The 26,957-nt window shown below is 40.6% G+C and overlaps 5 protein-coding genes across 6 annotated transcripts; 1 reads left to right on the top strand and 4 right to left on the bottom strand.

The window, feature by feature from the left end:
* Nucleotides 1-540: 540 nt before the first annotated feature.
* Nucleotides 541-2,186, bottom strand: LOC147288157 (uncharacterized). The gene is made up of 2 exons (XM_086240330.1): nt 1,728-2,186; nt 541-918 (listed from the first exon to the last, which is right to left on the bottom strand). Exons 1-2 carry the CDS (start codon nt 2,049-2,051, stop codon nt 739-741), a joined length of 504 nt encoding a protein of 167 aa, XP_086096456.1. The 5' UTR covers nt 2,052-2,186; the 3' UTR covers nt 541-738.
* A 1,827-nt stretch (nt 2,187-4,013) lies between these two features.
* LOC147288156 (uncharacterized) lies at nt 4,014-4,801 on the bottom strand. Its single transcript, XM_086240331.1, has 2 exons — nt 4,478-4,801; nt 4,014-4,202 (listed from the first exon to the last, which is right to left on the bottom strand). The coding sequence occupies exons 1-2, from the start codon at nt 4,799-4,801 to the stop codon at nt 4,014-4,016; spliced, it is 513 nt and encodes a 170-aa protein (XP_086096457.1).
* An 815-nt stretch (nt 4,802-5,616) lies between these two features.
* Nucleotides 5,617-7,263, top strand: LOC147288155 (hexokinase-1 protein). Its single transcript, XM_086239576.1, has 3 exons — nt 5,617-5,785; nt 6,816-6,895; nt 7,013-7,263. The coding sequence occupies exons 1-3, from the start codon at nt 5,672-5,674 to the stop codon at nt 7,080-7,082; spliced, it is 264 nt and encodes an 87-aa protein (XP_086095702.1). The 5' UTR covers nt 5,617-5,671; the 3' UTR covers nt 7,083-7,263.
* A 125-nt stretch (nt 7,264-7,388) lies between these two features.
* Nucleotides 7,389-10,453, bottom strand: SGP2 (Ras-related small GTP-binding family protein). Its single transcript, XM_086239575.1, has 6 exons — nt 9,868-10,453; nt 9,529-9,652; nt 9,334-9,430; nt 9,174-9,213; nt 8,956-9,039; nt 7,389-7,887 (listed from the first exon to the last, which is right to left on the bottom strand). Exons 1-6 carry the CDS (start codon nt 10,195-10,197, stop codon nt 7,723-7,725), a joined length of 840 nt encoding a protein of 279 aa, XP_086095701.1. The 5' UTR covers nt 10,198-10,453; the 3' UTR covers nt 7,389-7,722.
* A 1,484-nt stretch (nt 10,454-11,937) lies between these two features.
* On the bottom strand, nt 11,938-18,153 carry LOC147288153 (glutamate receptor 3.4-like). Of its 2 annotated transcripts, XM_086240138.1 has the most exons (7): nt 17,689-18,153; nt 16,826-17,169; nt 14,606-15,945; nt 14,083-14,360; nt 13,574-13,605; nt 13,069-13,478; nt 11,938-12,809 (listed from the first exon to the last, which is right to left on the bottom strand). In XM_086240138.1, the coding sequence occupies exons 2-7, from the start codon at nt 17,148-17,150 to the stop codon at nt 12,348-12,350; spliced, it is 2,847 nt and encodes a 948-aa protein (XP_086096264.1). In that variant the 5' UTR covers nt 17,151-17,169; nt 17,689-18,153; the 3' UTR covers nt 11,938-12,347. The 2 variants fall into 2 exon arrangements, with proteins under 2 accessions (XP_086096264.1, XP_086096266.1); XM_086240140.1 differs by lacking the exon at nt 16,826-17,169 and having other exon boundaries at nt 11,939-12,809; nt 17,689-18,151.
* Between the last annotated feature and the right edge of the window lie 8,804 nt (nt 18,154-26,957).

The following is a 26,957-nucleotide window of genomic DNA, read 5'->3' as shown; positions in this document are numbered from 1 at the left end:
CGCATTGTCATTGCTTCCTCCTCTGTTGTCACTTTTTTTTTTTTTTGGCAAGCTACTCTTCTTGTCTCCACATTGATTACTTAGTAGTATGTTAAAACAGGTCCCCTAAAAGAGTAAAAAAGCATGGATACTTCAGGTTCTCCAAGAGCCTTTTATGAATGGCGTACAATCTCCTTATAACCACCAGCAGGGGGGGGCTATGCACATAGTACTTACAAAGAGCTCCTAAGTAAAATCTTCCTTCATACCCAAAAAATAAGAAGGTGAAATCTTCCTAAAGGCAGCCAGTTTTATACTCAAAACCAAAATATGTACAGAATAGAGACTATCCCGACTGCCAAAAGATAAAGACCTGCAATTTCCATCGTAGAAGGATCTTTCATCTTTGTTGAATAAATGAAGGGAGCACTTAAGCAGAGTTCTCAAATGCAATCTCTAAAAGGTGAACATCAAGCCACACACACCCCAGGGACAATAAATAACTAAAATGGAAAGAAAGGAAATCCAATAAACAAGCACTAGGATCAAGACGAAACCATCTTATCAAAGAATTCCATGTTACTCTCTTGTCTTCAATGACTATTAATGAATCCAATTGCCAAAATCCGCCAATCATCCATAATAAGAGTTTCATTGATACATTAGGTCCCAACACATGAACATTGTAATCAGAAAATGATAAGAGTGAAACTCGTAATATAATGACGAATTAGAAAATCTGAGTCGGTGAGTTGTATCTCAAACCCTCTTTTTCCTACCCAATGCAGGTCTCTTGCCAATAGTTGAAGTTGTAGTGTTGGATGGTGGCAGCAGCCCACGCAGTATGGCCAAAACACCCAACCCCAGAAAAGGAAAGTACATAAATAGCAGCTTATCAGAAGCCTCGCCGGAACCAATCAGTTCTGATAATATAGTAACCTGAAATTTTCACAAAACAAAAAAATGTTAAGAAAACAAAGTTGAAAAAAAGAGATAGACAAAATCCGATCTGAAATAGAATTCCAATATAAAATATGTGGTGTAGAAACCAGAAGAACTCCACCTCTCACAACCTCATTATAATTCTCATCACCATTAGTAAATAATTAGGCCCAGTGTTTAAGGATAATTATTAACACTAGTCATGTGGCCTTAATATAGTAACCTGCAGTGGTGTTTCGTTTCTAATCCAATGCATGCTTAAAATGAGGATAACAAAATAAAGTATGATAATATATGCTGGGTGAGTTCTGGGGGAATCCAACTATACAACCAGATTGGCTAAATGCTTCATCAGAGGAGATGACCAGCTTTTCCACCATTTTGGTAGAATCTAATTGATGCTACCAACAGATAAACAAGTAACTTAACTTTCAAAATTGTATTAGATGTCTAATTTCTCAGGCAATGTGTGATTTTCAGCTTATATTGTCCCCCTCAGCCACCCACTTATTCAACATCTTTCAATTCATTTGTTTCTTCTACTTTTTAGATGACTGGTATGAATTTTGACCCCTGTAGAACCGGAACCCAAATAAACATCAACACCTTGACTCATTAAACCAACCCTCTTATTTGATATCATAATTAATCAGTGTTAAATCCTTAACAGTAAAAATTACTCATTTGGAAGATATTTAATAAAGAAAATATGACATTTAAGTATTTAACCAATCCAAAACGAGAAAAAGAGATCTAAAACAATTTGAATATAAGTTAATGTATTCAAAGAAAGAAGAAAGCTTTACCATGGTGGTGAAGACAGAAGCGCCATAGATCAAGCAGGTGGTGTTAAACCAAGACTTGGAAGCCAAAATTCCGTACAAGTTGGCAAGCGCGAGAGGCCACTGAAAGAGTAGCTCAAGCCAAACGACCCCAACAAAGAAATGGGGCTTCTGGGTGATTAGGTAATCGCCGTACTCGCGGGCGTACCAGCTGTTGAGCTCAATCAACGTGTCTGGGAAGAGGCTCCGAGGCAGACACGTCTGCGCGTCGATCAACGGCGCCGCCACCGCGATTACGAGGAAGAAGACGAAGAGTATGGCATCTACAAGCTTCAGAAAAGCACCCATATTGACGGGTATAGAGAGCTTGCTTCCTTGTTCAGTGTGTTGTCTGTGTTTCTCTGGAGCTTCTCTGTTTGCTCTGTGAAACTACTCTCTGTACGAGAATGGAGATGGATGCAAATTGGGTTCTTGCTTCTTGGAATCTTGGTGCAGTCAAAATTTCCGGCATTTTGAGCCACGTGTCGGTTTTTATATGCTTGGTTACAGGATTTTATTTTTTACACAAGTTTTTAACGGGTTATGATTTTATGAATATGATTCGAGTCATTTATTTTTTAAATTTTCATTAAGATATCATTCTTCAAAAAAAAAAATTAAATAAATTTGAAATCAATCACTATATAAAATTAAATGGTATGGTCAATATTTTAAATATTTATTTTGTTGACCATTTAATTATTGTAGGTAAATTATTTTCAAAAAAATGATCCTATAAATAGAAATTTAAAAAATAAATTATTCAAATTGTTGAAATCCTATATAAATAAAGCTCTATTAAAAATTTGTGTCAAAAATAAAATATCACATATCTACTCTCATAGTATAATATATTATTTGTGGGGTAGATCCATGGTACCATAGAAAAGACACAAGTTTAGACACAATTTCTAAGCCATTAGATCTAGTCACTTTGAATGGTTGGGATTAAATGATATTTTTTTTTTTTTCAGATCAAGATTAAATGTGATTTTTAATTTTAGATGAAAAAAAAAAAAAAAATTAAACTCCCCACCCAGCAGCCCCAAGCCCTTCCCCTTCACTAACGGCGAGATCCCTGAAGATCGGCCGCTGTAATCTATGTCTTTTTATCGAGACACTAAAGTGTTGACACTCACCAGAAGAATAACAAACCTTTGAAATACATAATTGATAAGAAATGTTACAAATTTGGATGCTCCAACTTTCTTTTTTCCTCAATCATCTTACATCTAAATCATTTTCGTATACTTTGGTGGGTTCACTCTTTTTCTTGCCGTTGTGGTGGATGGTGGCAGCAGCCCACGAAGTATGGCCAGGACAGCTAACCCCAGAAATGGGGAGTACAACGCCAACAGCTTATCAGATGCCTTGCCGGACCCTATGAGCTCTGTTAATACAGAGACCTGCAATTTCATCAAGCCAGAAACTGTAAAAGGCTCCATTGGATGGAGTGATTCCTAATCTAAGAATTTACTTCACATTATAAGGTTAACTTACTCTATTAAATTATTCCAATTCTGGCATCGATTATCTTCACAAAAGCACCCATTTTGAGCCTCAATAGTTAATACCCTGCTACCCTTTCTGGTTCTCTGGACCTTTGCTTGCTCTGGTGTAACAGTTTGATGGCAAAATGGCGTCTTGGCAACATTGGGTGAGATGCCATCTTGGAAAGTTAGTTGGTAAGTCTTCTGTCAATTATATATTATATATACATTGGTTTGGTGCACCAAGGAGGACTTCTTATGTTAATCTCGATTTGTTTAATAATCCATCACTAACATCTTTATAGCAATTTTTTATTGTCACACAGTTTAGTCTGATATGTTGTCAAACTGTTCATATAGATGATTTGATTATGTAAAATCATATTTACATGTACAATCTTGAAGGTATCAAACTGTTTTCCAAAAGAAACATAGCTCACCAACACAGTACTATTAGTCTATTAGTAGAACAACAAAAGCCAAGAAGGATAAATCCCAAATAGGATTGGAGAAGAAAAAAAAAATCCCACATCAATAACTTTATACCTTCATTGGTAGAAAAAGAGAAAAATATCAATCTAATAATGCATTACATAGATTGTTCTTGGAAAAGCATATATACCCGTCTACGAAATCAGCATTTGTTCCTGATCAAATACAATAAATATATTCTTAATTAACTAGGCATGCTGAGGCAATAATCAACATGATATGAAATACAAAAATTAATCTCAGGATGAGATGGAACATGATTACAAATTTTGGGTTGCAGAGTCGTACTTTAAACTCTCTTCTTTCTACCGGAAGCAGGTCTCTTGCCAATGGTTGGAATGGAGTACTTGCTTGATGATGAATTGGGAAGCAGCCCACGCAGTATGGCCAAAACTCCCAAACTCAAGAATGAATAGTACACCGTCAATAGCTTCTCCGTTGCTCTTCCTGACCCTGTCAGTTCTGCAAATATAGGAACCTGAAATTTATGTATTTTAGAAGTTATTAGTATTCATCGTCAAACTCAAAATCAATTGACAATAAGCTAGCTATGTCATGAATTTGCATGTATTAGTACATGATTTCTATAACATAAAAAAACATATAATTGTACGCATTTGCATGATATACAAACACATCTAACGGTGAAAAATCTATATGTAATGATCGATGGTAGCTGCATTGTAAAATTTTCGCCTAAGACCACTTAAAATATAATGTAACATTAATTGGATGAGAGAAAAGAGGAGTTACCATGGTCGTGAAGAGGGAGATGCCATAGCACAAGCAGGTGGTTTTGAACCAAGGCTTGGCAGCCAAGATGGCATAAAGGTTTACGAGCACGAGAGGCCATTGAAGGAGAAGCTCGACCCAGATAATGCCGACGTAGAAATCGGGCATATAGGTCATGAGATAGTCATCGGACTCTTGGGCGTACCACTTTCTGAGGTCGACGAGGACGTCGGGGTAGAAGGTGGGAGGGAGGCATGCTTGCGCTTTTATCAATGGCGTTTTGAAAGCGATGGCCAGGAACAAGAGGAAGAGTAATGCATCAATGAGCTTCACCAGAACTCCCATAATTTGGTTTAGCTATGTATGTTTGCGAGAGGGACAGGGGAGAATGATAGTAAAAACAGGATCTAGCTAGGAACGTTGACAATTCAACATGGGGTGCAATTTATACGGGACCATTTGACTCACCCACGCACACAAACCTTCGCTCTTATTAGGTCATGTTAATTTGGTAAGTACATTCCAACTTGTTTGGTTATTATTCATGCACCAAAAATAATAGAATGGCAATTCAAGGTGATCTTTTTATCCATTCTATTCTTATTAACTCTTGTTTAATTAGGATTTCATACTTCTAAAATAATATCTAAATTTTGAACCTCAGATCTCAAACCCTCAATCCTAAGTCTTGGTCTTCAAATCTCTACAAATGCATATCTCATAATACAATCTCAAACTAATAGTACGATGACTAACCATATAATAGAATGAAATTGAATTTTGATTAATTCGATTTGTTTAACCAAACAATATAGCCGATTTTTTTTTTTTTCAATTTGATTCCTTATTTATATTTTATTTAGAAGTAAACAAATTATAAATTTTTAAGTTATTGGGATTAATTCAAGTTGAGAGAGATGGTGAGAAATTGAATTATAATTAGAATATGTCGATCGCTTATACTGTAGAAAAGATGGGTCTTGAACAAATTAAAAAAAAAAAAACGGAATTGATAGGTTAAAAGGGTAAATTCCCTTTATTTGCCTGCATCGATATTCGATACCCTTAGCGAAAAAAAAAAATAATAAATTCACCCAAGACAGTTTACTATAGGGAACGACGCCGTTCTATTTTCATCAATGTCTTCTTCACTTCTTGTACATTAACACAAAGAGCAAAGCTTAAAGCCTGAATTGCATTGCCTTGAAGTTCACGATGAGCGAGAGTCGACCAGTGCCAAGGAGAGAGAGCCCATGGGGGATGCCAGATGGAGATCATCGTCAACCAAAGGCCCATCGCTGCAATGACCGAGCTGAGGATGTCATCCAAGTAACAAATCCACCCACCCTCCCCCTCTCTTTTTTTTTATTCAATTTGAAATTTACATCTCCGACGCTTCTTTAAGATATTCAACTATCTTTTACCAGTTTCATCACACAAATGTTGTTTTTCTTAATTAAATTCTTTAACTTTCTTGCCGTAGGAATTAGATTCATCATTGGGTTGGAATTTTTGGTTTTGTATTTGCTTCATTATCATTTTAATTGCTCTCTGTGTGTGTGGGTCGGTTGGGTAAAAAGATTTGGGCTTTAATTGGTTTGATGTTTTTTGGGTATGAGGAAGTGAATATGATTGATTTTTAGCTGAAAACACCTTCACCGCATGGTCGTGATTTTTTTTTTTCCTAAATTCTTTCCATTTTTTGTTCTGTACAACTCTCAAGGGGTTCTGGGTTGTGATGGGTTGTAAACTTGTAATGGGTCTTCATGTTTGTGCTTGATATAAGTTGGGAGTTTCAATTGAAACAATTTCCTCAGTCTTCTACCAGTTTACATATTTGATTAAATTTCGCTATTAAAAGAATTGTCTCATCCAACATAGTCGAGAATTGAAATCAATCCTCTTCCCTAATATAGTAATGTATTTGTATTGAATCACATTTACTAAATAAAAAAGCAACAGTAGTATAGGCGCATAGCTCAACAGGGATGAGGGAGAAGTAGTTGCAGATTGTGGTTTGTGGAAGTGAGGAAAGAAGAATCTCAAAAGTAAGAGGATTTATCTTCAATGTGAATGTGTCATCGAGTCTTTATATTTAAGCTTGATTGTGATATTAAGGGATAATCGGGTTAGGAAAGGACTTGGAGAGAGTATACATTGATTTATTTATCAGTAACTTTGAAAAATTCAACTCTCTTTGCCTTGCATTGCTACTGCAAAATGTGATATTAAGAAGGCTTTAGTTGTTACTGATTTTGGTTTTCTGCAAGAGAGGACTAATTGGTTTGAATTTTTAGAAATCAACATTGATAGTGTTTTTGTTTCCAATGTCCTCAGTTGATCTCGTCTGTTTGTGTAGGCTTGTTTTGAGGGAAACCCGTTTAAGACAGTTCCAGGACCATTTAAGCTCTTCTATCAATGCATGCGATCTAAACCCGGGTACGATATGGATCTTTAGGGTGCTGTTCCAATGTACTGGCAGTGATGCAAGGTTACATCATTCGATGCATTTTATGCTGCCCTTTGTGATTCTGAAGCATTTGTGTTGTTCTGCAGGGAGGAACCAACAGAGCCATATACATATCTGCAGCTCGATCCCCCTACAAGAGAAGTGAAACTTGAGTAAAAGCCACCTTTGCTTCAAAAGTAATTTCATTTTTAGGTTGAATCATCGTCTCAAAGTTTCAATTTTTGTTCTATATTGTCAAATAAGATAAATTTTGGAGTGCCACTAAGATTACGGCTTCCTATGCTTTAATAACTATACAGACAGTTGAGTGTTGAATTCAACAGCTCATTTTGATTTCTATTAGCACCATCTGCTTCACATTTCAACTTAATTTCTTCTTCTATTAAACCATTCGATAGCTTTGTCTGCCATTGCTGTAGGGCGTTCATGGACCTTTCATAAATAATTATTGGCATTTCTTTATCGTCAAGACTTTAGTCATTGCTCTGAGATATGCAGTTTTTAACTATGATTTGCACTATCATGCATTCGTAATCGAGAAAACTCAGTGTTTTCTTTCTTCTTCCAACTCTCTACAATTGTTAAACAAAATCTTATTCATGTACTGCTGGAGATGTGGGCACTCCGCCTCTGCCTTCCTCCAAATGATTAAAAGGAAAAAAAAAAAAAAAAAACCAAATTGTCATTAGACTGTATGACTAGGACAACTACAGGGACCAGTTGACTGTTCAAATCTTCGGGGTTAGTGAGATCAGAGAGATGCTGCTATCTTATCTACAAAGTGAATACAACAATTCTAGAAATCAATGATGGGTTCTCCGATGGTCAGATTTCGCTCCACTGTCCATGGCAAGTCGAACAGCTTGGCCGTGATGAATTTGAAGATCTTGTTCACGTTTATGTTGTAGGTTGCGCTTGAAAAGAATAGCGTAGCGTTGAGGGCCTTTGCATATGCTCTTGCCTGCCACAGTAAACATAAGAAATCAGACTCCAAATTCGATTAAGATACTCAAACTGCTCAAAGGGTTTTATGCATTACTTATATTGGTTCTTGCTTGGGAACATTTTAAGATCCATAAACTGTTCAAATCTTGTGGTACACTCGTACGTTAGGGTACCAATACGTATATGGAGGATGGGGATTTAAATTTGAGACTTTTCTAATATTGTGGAGAGAAAACGATGAAAATCACTAGAGCAATATCTAGTTGGGAAATCCATACTCTTCTTTAAATGGGTAGGCATTGAATCGAACCCATTGTTTATCAAAAGTGGGTGGCTGGTCTGAATTCTTCATCAATTGGTAATAGGGGGGACCAAGGAGCCCTTTACCTGAGTAGTTGGGCAATGAGTTTTTTGGCCACCCGTGGTTTACTTCAAGTTTTGTATTAAAGATGTTTAAAGTTTTAAATTGGTTGGTTGGATTTTTATTTTTTAAATTTGCATAGAATAATAGGATTTTTTTTTTTTGGTCGAATGAATAATAGAATTTAGCTACCTTGGCTCTTTGAGAAAGCAATGACCTGGATGCCTCCAAGTTTTCTTGACCTTTATTTATCCGGGTTTTTTCTATAAAGATTACTTCAAGCTCACCCCATCGAGATAGGGCCCTTACTAATTGGTATTCTTTGACTAAGCACATTTTGTTCATGGCTTAAAAGAACCGACACTAATTTTTTATGACTCTTTGAACTTTTGATCTTAATTTTGAAAAGGTTAATACTTTAGAGTATAGAATCGTTGATCACGACTTATTATTTGATTAAATTTTAAATCTTAACTTTTTAGTTTTGAGCTCGAACAATGATTGTATATTATAAATATTAAACTCTCTAAAAAAACAAGATAAAAATGACAAAAAATCATTAGAAAAACCCATAAAATTAAAAAAAAAAAATCTATTTTTTCTCAGCAACTGGGTTTTTCTGTTTTTCTTTGCTCTACAAATATTTGGGATTAGGCTGATAGAAAAATTAATAAAATTGGGGATGAGTAAAATTATGCTATTGTTTATTGAAGGCATGCTTACCTGATTTGCAATTGCCCACTGCAAATCTAGGGGGAGTTGAATGAAATCATCGAACTTTGTACCTATTAATATTGGGATTGCCGTCTGCAAAAACAACAAAATTTCATATGTCAACATAAAAATAATAATAATAATTTTAAATTGACAAAAATTTGATGCATTTCTTTTTTGTTGGGAAATTTGATGCATTTTGTGTAATGCATGATTGATATGTTTACCTGATTGCATTTCCTTGCTTGGTGATACCATGTTATGACACTGCAAATCACAGAAATTGAATTTCTTAGATTTATAAGTTTGTTTGTACTCAAGACTAAAGAATGCTAATTATAATTAAACAGCAATTAATAAATGTTTTTATAAAACCTTAACACACACCTATTTAATGTACAGCGACTTGTTAAATCAAACATGAACAAAATTGCTACAGAGTCCTTGCAAGCAACATGAATATTGTCCTTGGATTTTAAATCACCTGCACAAAAATATAAACGGATAAACCAAATGAAAAATTAAATTGTAAAACCAAGAAAATATATTATCATCAGCATATAATTATAATTTTATACATACCTTCAACTTCCCAAATGCTATACGAAATCCGTGCCCCACTAACCATTAATGTTTTGTCCATCAAATTTAATCCTGTGCTCTGTGTTTGATCTCCTTCTTTGTCATCTTCCCCTACATACCTTACCTTCATCCAAATAACATTACTCAACAAATTCAATCATGAGAATTAATAATCGGAAAATAAAAAAGTTAATCAAAATTATCCTTTTTCTTATAATTTTATTTTATAATTCGAGCTCATATCAAGACGTTCTCAAATTCTAAGAGTCTTCCAATTTGTTAGAAAAAAAGGGAAATGAATTTGCAAAGGAATTAAAAAGAAGAAGAAGAAGAAGATACCAAAAAGCTAGTCTTTCCAATTTGGCTATCCCCCAAGAGACTGATTTTCAAGGCCACCAAATCCGAGTCCACGCTATCATGCTTGCGATGATTGGACCTACGAGACGACGTCACGACGTCCCTCGACGACGAGAAAGCAGCGGCGGTGTTGGAGGCGGCGGAGGCAGACGACGGAGTCGGCGGAGACATGACGGAGATCGGCAGCATCCGGTACCGAACCGGCTTCCCTAAGCAACACAAGAAGATGCGATCCATGACGTGGCGAATGCAGCGGCGGAGGACCAAAACGCGGCGTCGAACTCTGCGCCTGATGGTGAAGTTGACGGTCATTCTCTCTCTCTCTCTCTCTCTCTCTCTATCGGCGAAGTAATAAATTGACAGTCAACCGGTCTTGAAATTCTGTATGGATGGACGGATGACCTCAACAACAAGTGAGCGGCTCTCTCTGTCTTGTGTTTTGGCCATGGAAATGAAAGCTACCTTCTACTGCTTTTCATATTTTCATTACTTGAGGGTATTTTTAGTATTTTCCTTTTTTTTTCTTTTTTCTTTTTAATTTTCAGTTGCAACCACCTTTTCCTATCAATGTGACTACTTTAACGGGACAGTTGACCGGTACTAATATGGACAAAATCCAAAAAGTCCAAATTGCCGTCTTTCTGATAATAGTATAAATGTATAATACTATTTTTTTTTTTTTCACTTTTTAAATATTAACGTGTGATACTGATAACTGATAAGCGAGTTTGTAATTCAGCTCATGTCTTGATTTTTTAATCAGAAAAATTAAATCCAGAACTTACGGTTTATAATCAAAAGTCGCTTATTCAAACTATTCTTCATAACCAGAATTGTTACAGGACCCCTCAGGGCTCAGGCCCATCAACTTTCGATAAGTATGTCATAACCAACCTTTCCATGCATGGGCTAATTAATTCAGAATCTTCAACTACTTTTACATATCTGTAACTGTAAGACAACTTAAATCATATATTCAGATTAATGACATAATGTAGTTGATGACCGATTTTTAAAATTCAAGTTAAAGAGGGATCATTTATTTTGTAACTTATTAATGTACGTCATTGCAAATTGCAAGGGAAGCCAAATGGAAATGCAAATGAATATTAAAGCTTTGCATATGTATTTTTTTATTCAACAATATAACTTGCATCGAAAAGAGAAACATTACAAACCAAGAGTCCAATAAGGAAGGGATAGATGCAATTGAGCCCAATTTCACATCAACTTACATGGTCAAACTTCATACAAAAGAAAAGGACAAATGGGGAGACTATGCAGACCACTCAAAAATGCTGAATTGACCACCTCATTTATTTTACAAATATTCATAATATATCCTTAATGCAAATATAAAAAAATGGATTTTATCATGTTACCCACATGAAATTTAATCCATTTTTTACTTAATCACCTAGTAAATTTTTTGACTCAATGTGCCACTTGAATTTTAAAAAAATTTCAATGTGAGACCTCCGTCCAATTCTGTCACATTTTTTATTAAAAATAAGGCTATTTTGGCCTTTTTATGTTAATTTACTGTTTATATCTTCAACTTCAAACCTCATGTTTTTTAATTTTTATCTCAACTTCACTCCTACTTTTGACTCATCAAATTTTCACCAAATTCAACAAACTTATACTCATTTTAAAGCTATACAACTCCTCTTTATAACTATATAAAGATCACTCAAAATGGACGGGTAAAATGCAAGATAATTGGTCTCAAAGGTAGGTACCTGAAATTATCCAAAATTTGCAGATTTTCCAAAATTCATCCAACTTCAATTCTCTTCGATTCTCACCATCCAATTTGGTTCATAAGGCTAAGGAATGATAAATTATAACTTATACTTCAATTAAAATCATAGAAAACTCGACCAAAAGGAATGAAAATAAAAAACCCAAAACTGAAAATTTACCAAATACAAAAACTGCTGTGAGTGATTGAGAATTATCATCCACAGCAGCTTTTGGGTCCTCCACAACAATCCCAAACGGGCCTTAAGTCTATAGGTTCATGATTTAATACATGAATCTCCAAAAAGAAAAGTCCATTGCAAAAAGGTCTAGTAGATAGGTTTCAAGCCAAACATTCTTGTACTTAGATTCTTTAGGGAAATTTCATTCCACTTGGAAAATGAAAAACAGATTTTATCTACAAATTGTGCAACTCTATCCTTCAATTAAAATAAGGAGTAGAATCATAATTGTACAATACAAAAGGGTCTACAACTAACCAAGATTTTTCTCATTATTTTTTACTTCTCTTTCTATAATCCATGTAATGTTATTCTATTTGCCTAACTTTTGGCATAAGGAGATAATGCATTGGTATACATAAATTTTTTTGGTAAGCGGTATAGATAATTTTGATTAACAGTGTGGTTACCACTTACCACTTACCACTTACCAGAGGGAACACCTAGGAAAATCAACCATCTGAAAGCAAAGTTTCCTCAAGGGGGTGAATGGGGCTGCCCATCAGAGCTTGGGCTAGCTTCTTGTTTGTTATCACTAGTCTTTCGCTTAAGCATATGCTTGATCTCTACTTCTTTCCTATCTACAAATCCCATCAGGTTCCTAAAACTGTTAGTTGACCGGAGTGAGCGTCTAGATCTGCCAGCAGGTTCTATCTCCTCAACATCCCCATCCACAGCCTCTGGGCTAAATCTGCGGTATTGAAACAAGATTCTACAGAAGAACACAGTAAGAGAAATGAAGCATGCAACGCCACAAATAAGGAACAGGCCCCAAAAGCTTGTCAGAGATAGTCGGTCTGCATCAACTTCATTGAGTTGCATAGAGCACTCATGATGTGTAAGCCATTTGTTATGGATCTTCTGGAGGTCACCGTTCTCTGAGAGTTGAAGAATGGCAGTTGACAAGTCTACTGCAAGAGGAGAATCCCTTTGGAATGCCTGAGACAAGGAACTGAATATGAGAACAAATTCACTATTGTGGCTTTCTTGTGAATTCAACAGATGCATCATTTATGGAAAAATTGAAATAGTGAATGTGTATTATTTTTTTTATCTACATGATTAAATTTTAACCATAATGTTATTTTTTGTTTGAGGTAATTGCCAAACAGAGCTTCTGGTAGCCAGTCCAGTAATTGCCACAGGAATCACTCGTTCAAGCATTTATTTTAACAGTCCAACATAAATTAATACTTACAAATCCCCATCCGCTTTTTGTAAACTCCTGCCCCACAGTCCTGAATGCACAATTGGTGTTGGACATAAACAGTTCAATGTAAGGAAGCTCATCAACAATGGCAGATACCCCACCACGTTTTGGTCCATCCTGAAGGGCTTTAATATAATCTTCCATGGTTTTTAACTTAACAAGTCTAGATTCTGCTATGTTGAGCTCATCAACCAAATACTTCCATGCAAATGACCCATCTTGAATTCCAATTCGATCATTACTTGATATCAAGCTGTCAATCCCTTCTATCCGTGATGTCAGCTGCTGCACTGTGAGGATTGATGTCAAACTAGCTGTATAGCTCGAATTGATAATTAACACCACAAACAACCATATAATCAGCACCAGCCGTCCCAGGGTGCTCACAGTGTTCTCTCCTGAGCCAAGTCCAAGTAGCAAAGGATGTTAGAAGGTCCTTATACGAATTACATTCATGAGATATATCAATGAAGATTATGCATGAAATACTTACTGTGTGAGAAAAACATTGTTGAGAAACTAAACCTGCAAGGCAAAAGCAGTTTCAGTAAAATTACTCTCTCAAATATCAAACATTGTCAATAAATCTAAAAGCAAAGGTTGTGCCTGGTAATAACCATACCAAGGCGGATTCTCATATAGGCACTTATCTAATTACACAATCCTACAATATTTTAACAAGCAGCTGTAAAATTCATATTCTTACTTCCATTATGGTCAACTGGAGAAATCTGAAGTTATTCATCAATTTCGTCATCATACCAAAATTTGCACTTTTCTATGTCAGACTCATGCTTCATAATGCATCCAAATTTTTATTACATTTCATGTCTCACAAAGTGGTTTCATAGGCACCCAGGAAACACCCAGGTCCATCAATTAGGGGTTTGGACATATTATTTTCCAGAGACACCATGGGACCTTATATGAATCATATATGGGTCAGAAGGCTCTCAATCCAAGCAACAAATAAGAAGCCTTAATGATGTAAAGCATACTAACCAAAAAATAGTTATGAGTTGTTGGCTCGGTGGACCACGAAACTCGTGATTAATCCGGTGCTCAAGAATCCAAACAACGGCTCCCACAAAAAGGAAGAAGCAACCGGTGACTAACCACATCTGATAAGTAAATGGCTTGAGGAAAGCCCAAGGGCTTGATTTAACCTGTTTGACTGGAACAACTACAACAAGTCCTGATTCCATGTAAGGCTGTGTAAAATCGACTATTCTTGTCCTATTAGTAGTAATTGTCACGTCCCCAACAGCTGCATCAAATTTCTGAAAAAAGGAAAGTTGCAAATCAAAATAGCAACCAGAATTTGAACGCCAAAGCAGCAAGAAGTCCCAAACTAAGGCCATCAAATTGTTGTAGGTTTAAATTTAGGATTTTTAACAACTATAATACATATATACAAGTTAAAAGTTTTTAGCATCTAAATTTAATCCAAAGCAGACAAACCATAGAAAAAGGTGAGTTTGTTCACCTCTAATTAAAAAGCTAAAATTTAAACCAAGATACTCACATTTTGCTCAACCTGAGATACAAGTTCGCTGTACTCAGGATTTCTCTCGCCACCTCCATACAACATATACGTGCGTGGCACAGGATAAGGTAACAAGTTGATAGCAGCTTCAAAGACATCAATACAGTATCCTCTGGCCCCTGGAGGGCTCTTGTCTTTAGACACAAAATCTTTGTAACTTACACGGTTAGGCACGCCAATTCGCAGTGGCTTTCCGTTGTTGGGAAATACCCATCCCCGAGGTATAGCTGTAGTTTCACCAGGCCATATAACACTATAAAGGTGTTGAGTGCTGGTAGAAGTATTGAATGACTTCTTATATAAGATCTCTGGCTCAATGGTTGAGAGACCAGTAGAATTTGACCAAAAACCAATCCTACGGGATCCAGTTCCACCAATATTGAGAATGTCATATGCTGGATGACCTAGATTTTTATCCAGATCAAACTGAATTTGACCACTTAGACCTGTGAAGTTCATCTTAAGAATTGTCTGTAGATATTGTTGGCCTCCATCAAATATACGGAGTGATGCTAAGTGCAGTGTGCTTCTATTTGTGTCTTTCAACCTTGGGTCATTAGAGAAAGATATCTTCCCACCTTGGTTGAAAAAAACTTCAAGGGCACGGGCTGCTAGCCAAACAGAGTCATATGCATAGAGTGCATAAGAATTGAAGCTTGAACTCCCTTCGTGTTTTAGTTTGTTCCATCTAGACGTAAAACTCTTTTTCAAATCAGTATCTGGGGTACGATGACGAAGAGCAACAACCCCTTGTAAAAGATTCATTGTGTAAGGATCAGGTGGTTCTAATGAATCTAGAAGAGAAGGAAGCCAATCCGTTGCAATCCAAACATAGCCACTGGTCATCATTCCAAGAGCCTTGGCAACGGCAAAAATTGTCAAACCAGAGTCAGGATTGACATGTACGACATAAACCCGAGATTCCATCAGGTTTACTCCCACCAACAAGTCATTGATATCGCTCTTGGGGGCTCCAGGAGAGAAGGCAGCCTTGTAAGCGATCTTGGAACGCTTCTTCGCTAAGGCATCACCCAGTACAGATATCCCATTCCTGCCGCAATCATCATCTACAAAGATGGCAATTATTTCTCTCCATCCAAAATACTCAACCAAATCAGCAACTGCATACATTTGAAAGTAGTCACTATGTGTGGTGCGAACAAAATACGGGTACTGCAGAGCAGAAAGGGAGGGGTCTGTTGCTGCAAATGACAGAAGTGGTACATGGAGCTCATTAACAACGTGGGATATGACATGAGCTATTCCAGATGATTGTGGGCCAATTGCCGCAACCACATCATTTTCGATCAGCTGCAAAGCTATATGGAGAAAGACACCATTGTTACTTTTTGTTTTAAGAGAGAGAGGCACAGATAACAATTATAATATATTTCTTTTATCATCCATGGCTTTATAAAGGTGCTGATTATCACTTACAGGTGTTGAAAATTGGCAAGAGATTAGATGGGTAGCAATGCATAATTCAGGAGTGTGATCAACTTAAATGAAAGTCCTATGTGATATATCTCTCTAAGAAACAGTCAATAAACTCAATGTTGCAAATGAACAGAACATCAAGAAACTTATACAAACTATAGCACTCAAGCAGGAAGAATTATACAAAACAAACTGTTTACAGATCATAAGACAAATACACGGAGGAAACTTTTGGACATCATGTGACTTCTCCTTAACCAAGGATCAAAATGGCTTATTTAGGACTTGTATTTTCAAGATTGTGATCTATTTAGCATTCTTAGCAATAATTGTACAGTACTAGAGCTTTAAGCCGGAAAAAAAAAAAATCAAAAAGAAACTAGAAAACACAATGTGCAAACAAGAAGTAGAGTGCAAGCAGACTAAAGATATCCTATCAAAACTATAATCTACAGCAACAAAGATTGAAATTTATGGAAGTCAAAATTTAAATTTTTAGAAGGCATGTGAAGCCAGAATTCTGAACTGTCAAAGGCAACAAAACAGAAAATGAAAATTCAGCATTGCAATGCAACTAATTTGATAAATAAAATATGTCCCAAATTCAGAATAGATACATCCTCTAAGCCTGTTTTCTAATCTAGAATTAATAGAAGTTTGGTTTATCTACCCCCCAAAAGTAAAGGAAATTGCAACTTGGTAGACTATGAAAGAAGGGGTTCTAGTTCCATAGGTACTCTAGAATAGAGTTTCAGGAAATACCTTCCACAGTTCCAAGAAATCCGCTGCAATTTGTATCATGGAAAATAACATTCAATTTGGTCCCCTTAAGAACGCTTGAATCAGAATTAACATCATCAATTGCGGCTAAAATTGCCGGTTTGGCCGACCTTCCAATAGCTGAATTGAAAGTAAACAGAGCTCCAACATTCAGAGAAGTCGGCCTTGGAGACAAAAGGGTGGCATTTCCGGTGGCATTTCCGGTCATAGCCATCACTTCCATGGGCACCCACATGCACAAGATCAATGCAAGCAGTGTTCTTGTCTTAAATACACGGCTAGGCCTGTTAATCAAGAAGAGCTCCATGTCTACAGAGGTCTACAACCTGTCAGTAATGGCAGATTGAAGATGACCACCACAAAGCCAGTTCTCAAAGATGGAAGAATTTAAAAAAAAAAAAAAAGCACAAACAAAAAGAAACAAAATAGTTTCTACTCACAGCAACATGGGTCCAAAAATTCTCAGAACCTAATTCAGATACAAAGAATTACCTTGAACACTAAGATTCTACACCAAATACCCAATAAAAAACCCACTAGAAAGTATTTAATATCCGGGCTGGGCCACCATGGATTCTAGAAATTGATACTCCCATGGGAACCATAAGAACAAGTTTCAACACGGGTATTGCTCAAAAACTCCTATTATTATTATTATTATATACGCCTATGAGTGTACTCTGTACCATCATTACCAAATCAAGCCAGAAAACTCAAACAAGAAAAAGTATTAAACTATATGAGCAAGTTGGCGTGACAACCACATGCAGAGATTGATTAAAGTATAATTAAATGACAGAGCTGTACAAGAAGTTGAGTGGAAGATATATAGCTTTTTTGGTTACCTGAAGGCCGAAGCCGAACTTGGATAAAGCGTTGAACAGTTAAAGGCCGTACATGCATATGCTGCTTCAAAGACACAGAAGAGAGCACCTTCCAAGCTCAGAATAGCAGAAAAAGTGAACCCAAAGCTGAAAACAGTCTTCCAAGCTCAAGTAAAGAATCATTTCTCTTCCATCTTGGGCTATTTACATCCTTTACATTATTATATTAAATATTTTATGGTATTATTGTATTAATCAAAACTATCAATGTATCAAATAATTGGGGATATTTACAAATTTCACATTATATAAGGCTGTGATCAATACACGTCAGCCAAAAAGATGGGAAGCAAGTGGTGGTTTACCGTACTTTCACAGTTCACACCTCAACAAGCAAATAGCTCTCACTGAACTGATTCTTCCCCGATTATAAAAGAAAAAGAAAAAGAAAAGAGAAAGCATCTATATTATATAACATGGGAACAATATGTGAGAGTGAAACATGTGGATTCTGCTTGTGTATGCAGGACAATAAGCATAAAAAAGAAATATTTAACCATGAAATTGTAAAAAGTGGATTTGTGTCATTTTTTTCTGTTATAGGTAGAAATATGTAACCAGATAAGCCATTAAAATTTGCCCAAGAAGTGAGTTGAGTGGGATAAATAACTTGGGATTAGGAAAGGTCCGGGTCCAAGTCCCTTCAGGCCTTCAATATAACAAAAAAGAAGATACGTAAAAAGTAAAAAGAAAAGAACCACTAAAGTATAGTACTACAGTCCTTTTCATTTTCAAATCTGGGATAGAGATAGAGTGATACTGTGATAGAACATCAAATGGAGTATAACGTTTCACACGACAAATTAATTTGAGCACAAAATTGTTAGTCAATAAATGAGATTGAGAATTGAATTTCACGCCAAGTTCTTGAAATGTATGAACACACCAGCAAAAAGGACGATAAGAATAAATGCTCAACATGACATTTCAATTTCAGTCATTTTCGTAACCCCACTTGTATTGTATGAGTGATTATATTGTCAACTTTAATGTGCGGTATAGCAGCCCAGCATACTCAGACTCTGGAAAAATTGACACAGAGGATTGTGAATTGTGGGGTACTGACTGGGATTCAAATTCCAAATGAAGCTGTCAAATACCGGGACGATATCCCAGCATTGCACCCACATAATCATCACATCATTTTTATGTATCACACTGAACTATTCACTACCATTAGAATGGATCAAAAAGCACAAAATTAGGGCAAGTCATATGTCGGTCGTGAGAAATTATTCTGTATAATCGATATATTGTCACGTGATATAACCAACATATATATCATAATATAGATGAATATTATTAATACTATATTCTACAAATATAAACATATCATCTAACAATACTCTTATACGTTGAATTAATTACATCACATAACAGTATATCGGTTATATTTAATAATTTTTTATTATTGTATAGCATATAATAGAGTACTACATGATCAGAAAGATAGACATTATGGACACTCAAATTGTATACACATGTGATAAATAAATTATGACAATCTAAAATTATTTACACATATACACTCAAATTGTATATACATTATGACAATCTAAAATTAATTACGCACAGTTAAAAACAAGGCATGTGCCAAAATGTGGATTGTCAGCGCCCTTAATATTATTTCTTTTTTTCTTTTTTTCTTTCTAGGAACATTTATAATACTTGTGGCTTGTGTGCACATCAAAGAATCGTAGTTGGCTAAGGCTTGGCCTTGAAGAGTGAAGAAGAGTCGTGGTTGTTGGGAAGCAGAAAAAATAAATGGCTAAGGCATGCATGATGCATAATTGCAAACTATTTTGTTTGTGCATTCAATTCTGTTAGTGTTGATGCAAATTCTCGTAAGGTAGATGCAACAACTTAGATAAGCTGATCTGGCTGATCAGGTGCTTTGCTGGATGATGAAGTGGATGCTGGTTGAGATCTTCCTGCAAGAGAAACAAGGTCAAGGGAGATGGACCGGTGTGGTACCAGCCAAACACGCTCCGATGATGAAGTCAGTGGTGGTGTTTGATGGTGGATGAGGAAGAACAAAGGAAGAACTTGGGAGAATGGGAAGAACAAGGCAAATGTTCTGGGCTATTCTCAGCAAGTTGGGTATGCTCTTGGGAGAGTGGAAATTTTTGTATAAGTGTTTTTTGTGTGGTTGCGTAGTCCTTGTTTTTGCACATATGACTTGATATATATAAGCAAAGGAAACCTTAATGAGTAAGATACCTGCATGTGAATGAATGGTTGCCAGAGACCCACGTACCTGGTCAGACCTAGTTGCATGCTCAGCTGCCTGCTTCTTCAGCATTCAATGCTGCATTGAATGCTCCATTAAATGCAAGGCTGGAAGGTTCAGGCAGACTGCTCCAGTAGTCATGAATGCAAGCCTGATATCCCCTCTGTCAGAAGATTTGTGTCAGGTGCATTTAAGTGTGGCGGTTCGTCCCAGCATGATCTTCCCGGGAATGGCGGCGGAGAGCCGAGCCGAGCCGATATAAGAACATGTTCTTACGTGTAGACATAAAGTCCATGTGTGATCGGATCGGGCATGGGATTCAAGACCGAGCCGATCCAGTAGACTGGGGTCCTTCCGAGCCCTAACTGGTCGACGCCAGAACTCGAAAAGAGACCGTGCCCTGTTCCGAGCCGAGCCGAACCGGAATGACCGTGGTGAGATGGACACTCGATCCATTGAAAGATCATCGGTTCGGCTCGGACCGAACATGGTGGGCCCGGCATGGGAATTCGGTTTGAGCTGGCAGAGGAGATGCTGACCAGTGATGATGTGGAGGTCAAAATTTGACCATAGAAAGTCAACTCCGAGGTGGGTGTTGACCAGCCACGTGTCGAGCCGTGATTGGCTGTTCGGATTGATGTGGATTTTCCCACAAACAGGAGTCCCCCAGCTTCCGATCCGAGCGGGCAGCGGTGGATTGGAAGTTGAAGTGTAAGGACAATTCCAAAGATAATGTGTTACCTGATCCGAGCCGATCCCCACAGGTCCATGTTCCTGAAGACCCGAACACAAGACGACTTGTGGTTGGGCAAAATATCTCAGGGGCAGGTGAAGGGACGTTTGATTTCTGCATGGGGGAACGTAAGGGTCACCTCATTATGGGTATTTTTGAATGCTTGACAGGTGTCAAGATCTGGCATGTGAAGCGCCAGAAATGAAGGGCTGAGATCTGAGTTGCATGGGGTATAAAAGTGGTGGTTTTCTCTCTCTTCCCTCACTTTCATCTTCAGACCTTCTCTTCTTCCTCTGCGAAAACCCTTCCTCTCACCGCAGACTTCTTTCTCACACCGTCGCCTTTGGAGTTGTCCGATCTCGAATCCGACCACGTACGGCGGTAGGCGAGGTGGTTCCGAGGGTGTTTGGGGCGGAAACTTTGGGCGGAGGAAAACCAGTAAGTGATTCTCCTCCTTTCTGAGTTTTTGTGTTTTTCGGGTTTTCTGGGTGTGTTCTTGGTGTTCTTGAGAAAAAGAGCTTTTTGATCCAAAAAGCAAGAGAGAGAAAAGTGAGAAAGTGTTTATAATGTCTGAGACTGACTCGAGTGGTCGGCTCGGCTCTGGAGAAGCCTTTCAAGGAGATAGTGAGGCCGAGATGAGCCGAAGCCCATCTGCGAATGAGGCCGAGCCGAGCCGAAGCCCACCTGCGGGTGAGGCGAGTTGGGACGGCTTGTCCGAAGAGTTAGACGAGGCCGGCTCGGCACTGAATCGCAATCCGGGTGGAGAGCGCCGAGCCCGAGGGGATCAGGAAAACCCTGAGATATTGAGTTCCGACAGGGAACAAGGCACGGCCGAAGGAGGTGATGAAGAGCCTCTCGACGTCGAGCCGATCGCCACTATCCCGAGCAGACTCACTTCAGGCTCGGATGAAAGGGATAGGGGTCATGAGGCGTCGACCTCGGCTCAGGGGGTGACGGGGAGTCCGGTCGACCCGGACTTCTATGAGGAACTGGCATGGAAGGCCGATCAGATCCCCAACGAGATGACCGAGTACCATCTCAGGGACTTGAGGAATAGGTACTCAGTCCCCGACTCTGTGCTGATGAGATTACCGACCGAGGGGGAGAAGCCGAGCCGACCCCCGATAGGATGGGTGACCATGTACCCGGAGATGTTTGAGAATGGGGTTCGGCTTCCCCTGCACGCCTTCTTGCAGGACTGGCTTGCGACGATCGGCGCGGCGCCGCACCAGCTGAACCCGAACGTATACAGGATCATCCTGTCCATGCACATCTTGTGGCACAAAGTGCACAAGTGTGTGCCACACAAGGATATCCTGTTCTGCAATTACGCGCTGAGGTCGAAGCAGAGCGAGCTCGGATTCTACAACCTCCAGGCGTACTCGGGGCCACTTTTCGGTGGGAATCCCTCCTCCCAGAAGACATGGAAGAAAAGATACTTCTTTGTTTCTGGGGATTGGGAGTTCGCCGATCCGAACAGAACCACCTCGGCTCGGGTCCCCAGAGCTTTTAGAATTCCAGGTGGGTACTGGGAATTTGGGGCCGATCCGAGGACAATTCGTTTACGTCTTGTTAATAATTGCATTTTTTCTTTGTCTAACTCTTTTTGGCTTCGTCTTTGCAGTTAGCTGGGGCAAGTTCAAGCTCCGAGGCGAGCTTAAGGATCAGATCGCCACGATCAGGGACTCACCAGCAGAGTATTTGTCAACCAAGTTTCTGCTCGGGGAGACTCAGATCCGATCGAGCGGGATCTCCTGGTTTGTGCCCAGGTGGAATCCACGAGCCGAGAGGGGAATGGCGCCCACCGAATTGGAGACTCGCCTTAGGAGGAGGGCGGCTCGGAGCGTCCAGAAGAAAGCAGCGGGGCGGCCCCCTGCCGAGCCGGTCCAGGCTCCTGCCCCAGCGGCAGCCCAGCCTAGATCTCCTGCGCCGAGACCGGTTCGGCAAGCAGAGAAGAGGAAGGCTCCCCAGGCTGAGGCCCCGGTGGAGAAGAGGGCTCGGGCCGAGCCCGGCGGTTCTGGTGCCGGAGCATCTGGTTCGGCGCCCCTGAAGGCGGTGGAGGTAGACCCCGGCCTCGAGCCGTTCGTCATGGGCCTCAAGCGCGTGATGACCGCGAGGGTGCAGGAGGGGCTGTGGGCCGATCATGGCGAGCCGGGCTTCAGCCACCAGGCTCTGATCGCATCCCGCCAGGCCATGTTGGTAAGTCTCTTTTACTTCGGATTTCGTCTATTCGCTCGGTTCGGACTAATGATGAATTTGTTTCTCTTGCAGCTCGCCATGAGGCAGTTCGAAACTGCCAAGGCCGCTGTCGATGCCGAGGCGAAACTGGAGAGGTTTCGGGCACGAATCCTGGAGCTAAAAGAGAAGCTGGCCGAGGCCGAGCGGACAGTCAATGCCGAGCGTGAACGGTCGGAGGGTCTGCAGTCCAGGCTGGCCGGGAAGGAGGAGGAGGTCGGTCGGCTCGGCAAGGAGCTTGCCTCCTCGGAGCAAAATGTGGCGGACTTGAGGCACTATGTCGGCGATCTTCAGCGAGACGTCGAGGCTGCCGAACGGAGGGTCGAAAATGCCGAACTCCGACGTCGAGCTGAAGTGCCGAGCGCCCAGGCACTGGCTGATGCCCATTTTGATGGGTATCAGGAGCTCTTGGAGGCGATCAAATCGAAGAGGCCGGACTGGGATGTCTCATTCCTTGGCGAGTCCGATGACGATGAAGACACCCAGGGAAGTCAACAGGATGAGCTTCCTCCTCCCGATCGCCAAGTCCGCGCCGAAGTCGAGCCGACTCCGGAAGATCCTCCACTGCCTGCACACGAGCCGACCCCGATTCCCCCAGTCCCCGAATCCGATCCCAATGATGAGATGCAGATCGGCGGGGTTGAGGTGGTGCAGCTCGGCGAGGAGACGCCTGAGGAGTCTACCGAGCCGATCCAGGAGGGCCCTGCCGAGCGATCTGCATGATGGCTGACTTTATTTAATTTTTATGTTGTCTTGTTTTTATATTTCTTCCCGAGCCGAGGTGTGGCTCGGGTTTGACTAATTTTGGAACAGATTGTACTTGGTTTTATGTTACTTATTTATCAGTATTTCTTTTTATGATACCAAGTTGCTGTCAGTTCGGCTCGGGAATTAAGCTAAAAGACAAAACTAATAACACATGGGCAAGAAAATGATAAAAGTGAAAAACATAATAAAAACCAAGGCATTTTGAGATCGGCTCGGCATGCCGATCGCGATGAAAATGAATGGTAATGATAAATTAGAAATTGTCTTCGGATCAGCTTGATAAGCATAACCAAGATAAGTAAAAATTTAAAGACCCTAGTCATCTCGGATGGGCTCGGCATACCCATTGAGATATTTAGGAATGCAGTTTTTTGAGAAAAATATTCAAACCTACTTTCAGATCGGCTCGGTATGCACGATGAAAGTTTTGGTTGGAGTGTATATTTTTCTTTTAGAAATATCCTGTTGAACGTTAGGACTGTAGGAAGTCACTTCGGCTCAGACAGGGATTTTTATAGACCTGATAAGTCTGTACCATGCCGAGCATTGGGCCGAAAGTGGCGCGCTAGCTCGGCACGAGAGTTTATAGACCTGATGAGTCTGTAATATGCCGAGCATCGGGCCGGAAATGGCGCGCCCGCTCGACACATGAGTTTATAGACCTGATGAGTCTGTAATATGCCGAGCATCGGGCCGGAAATGGCGCGCCCGCTCGACACATGAGTTTATAGACCTGATGAGTCTGTAATATGCCGAGCATCGGGCCGGAAATGGCGCGCCCGCTCGACACATGAGTTTATAGACCTGATGAGTCTGTAATGCACCGAGCGTCGGGCCGAAAATGGCACTTCGGCTCGGCACATGGGTTTACTATTTTTTTCGAAGGAAACACTTAGATCTTTCCTCTTTGTTAGAAGTGTATAGGAGTGGAGTCCCCAGTGTTTGCTTCGAAAAATAAGTAGGAAAATGAGTAGAAATGTGTTCATCCTTTCATTGATTGGAATGGGTGTTAGGTCGGACAGTCCCCGATCCTAACTACATTTTTACTGGTAATAAGTCTTCAAGTGTTCAGCGTTCCAGCTATGCTTGAGAGGCTTACCAGCCAGAGTGGCCAAGTTGTAAGTGCCGGGCTTGACTATGCCCGTGATTCTGTATGGTCCGGTCCAGTTCGGATCGAACGAGCTCTCTTTGATGGCAAGGGGATTCTTTTTCATGACGAGATTGCCCAATCCGAAGCTTCTGGGTCTGACCCTTTGATTGTAGTACTTGGCTACCCTCTGTTGGTAGGCGGCTCGGCAGAGATTGGCGTCGGTTCGCCTCTCCTCGATCATGTCCAGGCCGAGCCGAAGTCCGGCGTCATTGGTCTCGGGATTGTACGTGCCGGTCCGGAATGAAGGAGTCCCCATTTCGACCGGGACAACAGCGTCAGTTCCGAACGCCAATGCATAGGGTGTTTCCTTCGTGGAGTTGCGATAGGAAGTTCGGTAGGACCAAAGTACTTCTGGCAGGAGTTCAGGCCAATTTCCCTTAGCATTATCTAGTTTAGTCTTGAGGGTTTTCTTGATGATCTTGTTGATGGCCTCGACCTGTCCGTTCGACTGCGGATGGTAAGGCGCGGTGAAGCGCAAGTTGATGTTCAGACGTGAACAAAAACTCCTGAATTTCTTGCAGTCGAACTGCTTGCCATTGTCCGCAATGATGGTGTGCGGCATGCCGAACCGGCAAATGATGTTCTTCCAGACGAAGGTCTCCATCCGTTCGGCTGTGGTTGTGGCTAGGGGCTCGGCCTCGGCCCATTTGGTGAAGTAGTCGACTGCTACCACTGCCATGGTGACTTGCCCTTTTGCCTTCGGCATAGGGCCGATCAGATCGAGTCCCCACTGCGCGAACGGCCAGGGGCTGGATATGGAGGTCAGCAACTGGGGAGGTTGATGGGGAACCGCGGCAAATTGCTGGCATTTGATACAAGCGCGAGACAGATGATCTGCGTCCTTGTTCAGTGTTGGCCAGAAGTAACCCTGTCTGATCGTCTTGTAGGCGAGGGCTCTTCCTCCAGAGTGGTTTCCGCATATCCCCTCGTGGATTTCTCTCAGCACATCCTGACCTTCTTGGGGAGTGACACACCGCAAGTAAGGCAAGGAGAAACTCCTCTTGTAGAGCTGACCATCGATCATGCTGAACCGAGCCGACCTCGTTTTGATGAGACGTGCTTTATCCCTCTCTGGGGGGAGGATTCCGGAGACCAAGTAGGTGATGATCGGCGTCATCCAGTTCGGCTCGGCCTCGGTTTGCATAACCGTGGCCTCGGTTTCGGCGGTGCTAGGTCTGTCCAGGATTTCGACTGGAACATGCCTGGCGGATCCGGTGTCTGTGGCCGAAGCCAGGCGTGCCAAGGCGTCGGCCCTGCAGTTTTCTGCCCTCGGGATTTGGGATATTTTGTATTCGTGGAAGTTCCCAAGTAGCAGACGAGTCTTTTCGAGGTAAGCAGTCATGCTGGGCTCTCGAGTCTCATACTCTCCCAGAATCTGATTGACAATTAGCTGAGAGTCGCTGAAGATGTTTAGTTTGGTCGCGCCGAGCTCCTTTGCCAATCTGAGCCCGGCGATGAGTGCCTCATACTCTGCTTCATTGTTTGATGCTTGAAATCTGAAGCGAAGAGCATACTCCATCACAACTTGTTCTGGGGAGATCAGAACAAGCCCGGCTCCGCTTCCCATGGCGTTGGAAGATCCGTCCACATAGAGGGTCCAGGTGAGGAGATCAACCTGGCCGCGTTCGCCGATTGTGTTCGGATCGGCTGCTGTTGTCATAGCGTCGGTGCGTGGTGGATCCTCCGTCGAGGTGGTCGACTCACAGATGAAGTCCGACATGGCCTGACCTTTGATGGCCGTCCTTGGACGGTAGATGATGTCAAACTCGCCGAGCTCGATTGACCATTTGATAAGCCGACCCGAAGTCTCTGGTTTTGCCAGGATTTGTCTGAGCGGCTGGTCCGTCAAGACAACGATGGAATGAGCCTGGAAGTAGGGCCTTAATTTCCGAGCCGAGCTAACCAGGGCGAGAGCCATCTTCTCGAATTTTGGATACCTGGTCTCGGCATCGGCGAGGGCTCGGCTCGTATAGAAGACGGGGTGTTGTACACCGCCGACCTCTCTCACCAGAACCGAGCTGAGAGCCGAGTCAGAGACAGAGAGGTAGAGGAAAAGTTCTTCACCTTCCTCTGGTTTGGATAAGATGGGAGGTTCCCCCATGTGCCTTTTCAGA

The sequence above is a fragment of the Dryas octopetala genome, chromosome 4 (genome assembly GCF_963921425.1).
Source record: "Dryas octopetala chromosome 4, drDryOcto1.1, whole genome shotgun sequence".
Lineage (NCBI taxonomy): Eukaryota > Viridiplantae > Streptophyta > Magnoliopsida > Rosales > Rosaceae > Dryas > Dryas octopetala.
The sequence above is the reverse complement of the archived record's forward strand: the minus strand, read 5'-3'. Positions and strand labels throughout refer to the sequence as shown.

Bases quoted from the DNA above. Each gene is read 5' to 3' on its own strand.
- LOC147288153 (XM_086240138.1), bottom strand. From the start codon at position 17,150: ATGGAGCTCTTCTTGATTAACAGGCCTAGCCGTGTATTTAAGACAAGA. The intron at 15,946-16,825 runs GTATTTCCTGAA...TTCTCCATATAG, and splicing joins ATTTCTTGGAACTGTGGAAG to CTTTGCAGCTGATCGAAAAT. The intron at 13,606-14,082 runs GTTAGTATGCTT...TTTGCCTTGCAG, and splicing joins CAACTCATAACTATTTTTTG to GTTTAGTTTCTCAACAATGT.
- LOC147288156 (XM_086240331.1), bottom strand. From the start codon at position 4,801: ATGGGAGTTCTGGTGAAGCTCATTGATGCATTACTCTTCCTCTTGTTC. The intron at 4,203-4,477 runs GTAACTCCTCTT...CATAAATTTCAG, and splicing joins TCTCCCTCTTCACGACCATG to GTTCCTATATTTGCAGAACT.
- LOC147288155 (XM_086239576.1), top strand. From the start codon at position 5,672: ATGAGCGAGAGTCGACCAGTGCCAAGGAGAGAGAGCCCATGGGGGATG. The intron at 5,786-6,815 runs GTAACAAATCCA...CTGTTTGTGTAG, and splicing joins GAGCTGAGGATGTCATCCAA to GCTTGTTTTGAGGGAAACCC. The intron at 6,896-7,012 runs GTACGATATGGA...GTTGTTCTGCAG, and splicing joins TGCATGCGATCTAAACCCGG to GGAGGAACCAACAGAGCCAT.
- SGP2 (XM_086239575.1), bottom strand. From the start codon at position 10,197: ATGACCGTCAACTTCACCATCAGGCGCAGAGTTCGACGCCGCGTTTTG. The intron at 9,653-9,867 runs GTATCTTCTTCT...ATTTGGATGAAG, and splicing joins TTGGAAAGACTAGCTTTTTG to GTAAGGTATGTAGGGGAAGA. The intron at 7,888-8,955 runs GTAAGCATGCCT...TTACTGTGGCAG, and splicing joins AGTGGGCAATTGCAAATCAG to GCAAGAGCATATGCAAAGGC.
- LOC147288157 (XM_086240330.1), bottom strand. From the start codon at position 2,051: ATGGGTGCTTTTCTGAAGCTTGTAGATGCCATACTCTTCGTCTTCTTC. The intron at 919-1,727 runs GTAAAGCTTTCT...TGAAAATTTCAG, and splicing joins CTTCTGTCTTCACCACCATG to GTTACTATATTATCAGAACT.